Below are 4,714 nucleotides of genomic sequence, written 5' to 3' on the forward strand. Positions count from 1 at the left end.
TTGAATCTTCTTAAGTAAGTGTACTTTAAAAGGCTAGTGGTCTTGTTGAAGAATATGCGTCTTGGACAAGGTTAATGGAATGAAAGAGTTGAAGTACTATGAATAGATGAGCCCTAAACCATGTTCGACAGACATGGGGGGTGGGGGGCAGCGAAAAGAAAGCTAGTTTGAAGGTTGAATTGATAGTAATTCTACCCTGAAGTAAGCTAACTAACTTTTTTTTTTTTTTTTAAGTGGATAACGCTTTGGCCTTCAACCATACCTTATAGCTACTTGGGAATATTTGGTAGCTTCCTTAATTATTTAGTAGAAAACCACCACAAATGGGTATGCTATGGGTAAGTTGTACTTGACTGTATAATTATTTTGCATCTCTCCTGTTGCCTCTCTCTGATTCTTCTGCTTAGTCTGTGTTAACAAGCTTTCCTGTAACCCAGTTGTTAATTACATTTAAGGAGCTCTCCTTTCAAGCTCATTACAACTAAGGGTGTGGGATAGTAAGTATGTAGAAGACCAGACAGGCTAAGACCAGTATGAAAGTTTAAAAATTCAACTTAGAATTTGGCATCTGTGTTGTTATAGTGGGAAAGGAAAGAAAATAAAGATACTACTTTTGGAGACAGTTATTAGTCCATATGTAAACTTACATTTGTAACATCTCCTAAAAGTGGTTCTTTTGTCAAATTGTTACTCAAGTAGACTAATTTTTGCTTTAGGAGTCTTCTTTTTCCAGCTTCAATTAAAGAACATTTTCTACCCTGCTAACTTATCCTGATCTTGACCACGTGAGAAATAACCTGCTGAAGAAACTACATAGCGTTAAGTTTTGCTGGGTTACAAAACTTAGGGTTTTGTTATTTTAATTAAGAAAAGAGCTGGAAAACATTTGCCTGTAACTAGGTCTCTCACTTGCTGACTTCATATAAAGACAGGAAGACAGCAAGATTTTCTGGTTTATTTTACCATGCATCATGTAGAAGTTAAGCCTTCATCTTTGCTCAGAGAATCTTTTGCTTTAGCAAGGTATTTAATTGATGAATATCCTAACTTTTTTTTTAAAAAAGCTTCTATATGAAAATCTGTAGACCAAGTTTGACTAATCAAGTCGTAGTACATATTCTGAATCTATACACACAGTTGTTTTCATAGAACTAAATCTATAAAAACGTCAGTAACTCATTAGGACCACTAAAAATACTTGTGTAAGTGAAAGGGTAGATTTTTGCATGCTTAACTAAGATTAACTTGTACTGCTTTCACTAAGCATTTGGCTTTTTGGCTTAATCTAAGTGCTGAAATTTTTGGAAACATGCAGTAGATACTTGAAATGGCATATTGCGTGAGTTACATTTCCTCTAACTGTCTCAGTGGACTTTAGTTTCTTTTAAGACTACGCATGTGGGGTTTTTTTTTTCCTAAGATAAGAAACACACCTCACTGTCTAGGTTAAAGTGAGATGTTACTTCTATGCTTCCAGTTTTACATTCTCTGCATAATGCATCTTGGATACTACAGTCTTCTCCCTAATTTTCAACAAAATAAAACATGTTTTCTTTTTATTAGGTTCTGGGTATCCTGGTTGATTCACATAGTAGAAGCCTTCTATGGTGTTAAGTTATGCCAGTAAGTCATTCCCTCCCCTCACCCCAACGTAGATTCTCTGCAAAGGATTTCTGCTACAAGTGACATAAGCTACAGACTGATTTTGGTGGTTCTCAGCAGCAATATTAGTTCAGAGGATACTGATAAAATTCGAGCTGCAGCGATAGTTTGCTATCCTCCACAAGAGGTTACTGCAAATTCTGCTAGTCGTTACTGTTGTACAGGGTGGCAAAAGCAAGGAATGGCAACTTGCAGAACTGGCAGCAGCAAGGTTTGCCAGAGCTTGTCTGTCTGCCTCTGAACTCACTGTTCACTGGGTAACATTGCGCTTTAGGAAACAGAGAGAACAATAGGTAGTGTAGAAATAGTCTGATAACTTCAGGTGTTACAATTTCATCAGATCTAACCTCATCAGAATTTTGAGACTGCTAATTACCTGCTTAAATGATTGCATCTATATTGTGAGAATACAATTGGGCACTTCCATTTGGGACTATTTAAGATCTACTTGTATCTGCAGGTTTGTGGGATAAAATACTTTGACTAGCCAGGCTATAAAAGTAAGGCCAACTAAGTCTTACATTAGGATAACAAATTATTTGGAAAGGTATGCTGTCCAAACACATCATCCTTCTGTTCATTTGAATTTTGTTTCTAATAATTCAGAAGAATGTAGATACTGATTTTCATGCTCTACAGAGTAGATGGACAGTCTGTTTGCCGTTGTAAAAATGGTGGGGTTCCACTTCATTTAGTTCAGTTCACAGCTGTCTGTCACAGGCTTCTCAGGTAATATCTCTTGGAGGCAAAGGGGTTTTGTTCCATGGAAAGCTATTTAAGGTGGTTCTCAAGATAACAGAATATGGATGAACATTTTCTGCCTTCAGAATGGGAGTTAGTAATAAATTTTTTACCCGGCCCCATTTTTAAATTATGTAGCTTTGGAGTTAAAGCTTTAACTCTGATTCTGCAGATAAATAGGTATATAGGCTTAAGGTGATTTTTAAGTACGAGGGAACTTTATTACCAGTGAATGTACCAAATGGGTGTATTGTAATCAAGTTAAGTAATGAAGTTTTATGGAGTAGTGTTAAAGCCCATAAAAAAGAGAGAGCATAGATTGCCTGCCCATCATCATTTCTGCAAGCATACTTCTGTAGATTTCTAAACAGTTGTACTTTACTATAAGCACCAAACACCATGTACTTTTTATTGATATAAAAGTGATGTCTACGTATGAACATCACACAGGAGGCATGAGGAAGAACTAAGGAGGAAGCAGATACAAATTTGTTAATCGATAGTAGTACTGTCATAGGCTGTTGGCCTGTATTTCTGCATATGGTCTATTCAAGTAAGCTTGCTTTATATAAACAGGTAAATTTCTTAAGCCCTAGTTTTCCAGTTTCTGCACTGATTTGGAAACAGTGCAGCTGGGATTATAAAAAAAGGTTTTCACAGCTGGTAAGACAATTTAAGAATGAACATTAGGAAATGTTGTGTTAATCAATACCTGTTACACAATCATTTTGTACATGTAGAGGCTATGGAACAATTGACAGCTGAACTGCTCCAGCAAAGGTCAGTAGAGGGAGCTCTCTTGTAAACTAATGACTTGGAGCACAGTTATGCTTGACAATTGTTTGCTGGAAAAGTGAAATCCATTGGTTTTGCTGTCATGTTTGTACCCATTCTTTTCTCTGAAAATTCAGTAGTATTTTTCAACAACAATGAAATGGAGGAAAAAGTGACATTTTCTGTAATATACAGAAAAATTCACATATGCTAAGTTAAAACTGACTGACATAGGAAGGTCTCTGCTTCATAAATCAAGTCAGATGTCTTCAGCCCCCTGTACCTGTATTTTTCTAGCCATAAATTCAGGTAACTGCTTCTCCATACTGCATCACACAGTAATTGTCAGGCCTCTTTGCCCTGCTAGCATATGGTCTACCTTCAGTGACAGTAGTCAACAAGAAATTACATACAGACTTGTGTATTAAGATTAGTATTAAGCTACTCTAATTTCTTGGTTCTTTGTACATAGACTTCTAGGATAAGTCATTTCAAATAGTATAGACTGAGATTGCAATTTATATATTATTGAGGACATTGTATGCATGAAATCTCTGAGAGAACCTTTGTTCCATAGATAGTTTAAAATCCACTAAAATCACAAGAACTGATATGTTTAGTTAGTACAGGAAATAAGTCTCCATAGACTGAAATTAATGATGCTAAGTTCAAATGTTTTAATCAAGTCTGATGTATCAAGTATGGGTAGAAATATCTAACCTTACTTTGTAAGTATCACGGTATAGTCTGCAAGACCATAAGTTTTTTGACACATTTTATGCTTTCGTTAACATTACAGATCTAAAGGAATCACTGACCCGGCAATTCAGTTTCACTGGTTCATTCAGACACTTCTATTTGGGTATGCTTCCTTTGGTCTTCTGGTGTCTTACAAACCTCCAGCCAAGAAGCACTACTAGAAGACATTGAAAGAAGTCACTTCTCACATTCTTCATCCTCATGTTTCAGAAAATATCCTCACTTACTTGTCTAGGTGCTGTAATTAGCTATATTACATTCCTGAAAAACCAAGTAACTCTATTACTAAATAAGACAATTATAATTCACAGGGCCCTGTGGATAGTTCAGTAGAAATTCAGCCCTTCAGTCTTGGCACTGCCAAAGTTTAATGCCATTTATTATTCAAGAAGCCAAAAGTTGCTCCTCTGCAGTTTTTCACATAGATTGTATACTCTGATTGTCATTGAAAAGTCCCTGACAGCTGGTAGTAGTGGCTGATAAATTACCTTTTCATGTGGAGGAATTTTCTTTTACAACAGGGAGAGTTATTTACAGCCACAAGGCAACTTGCACCTGTTTTGTGGTAAGATTTAAATTTACCTATATTTTCTCTACAGGATGTTTTACTGACTTTTTTGTTGTTATTGTTGTTAGAGCCTGGTCTTTGTACTTCGTTTTGTCAACTTACTTTCTTCCACAAAGGACAGACCACTGTATTGCTGCAGGCGCATTAAAAAGACCAAGTCTCAGTTCAGGTTGAGGTGCAGTGATGAGCTTGGATACATAAAGCACTTTA

At 36.2% G+C, this 4,714-nt stretch overlaps 1 protein-coding gene across 1 annotated transcript; it reads left to right on the forward strand.

Moving 5' to 3' along the window:
• Positions 1–234: 234 nt before the first annotated feature.
• Positions 235–4,097, forward strand: TMEM254 (transmembrane protein 254; the record flags this gene model as incomplete). The annotated part of the gene is made up of 3 exons (XM_009583943.1): positions 235–338; positions 1,564–1,623; positions 3,977–4,097. Coding segments are annotated over 3 exons (285 nt in total), but the record flags the coding sequence as incomplete, so codon positions are not given.
• Positions 4,098–4,714: the final 617 nt, after the last annotated feature.

This window comes from Fulmarus glacialis, unplaced genomic scaffold, assembly GCF_000690835.1.
Source record: "Fulmarus glacialis isolate BGI_N327 unplaced genomic scaffold, ASM69083v1 scaffold43198, whole genome shotgun sequence".
Classification (NCBI taxonomy): Eukaryota; Metazoa; Chordata; class Aves; order Procellariiformes; family Procellariidae; genus Fulmarus; species Fulmarus glacialis.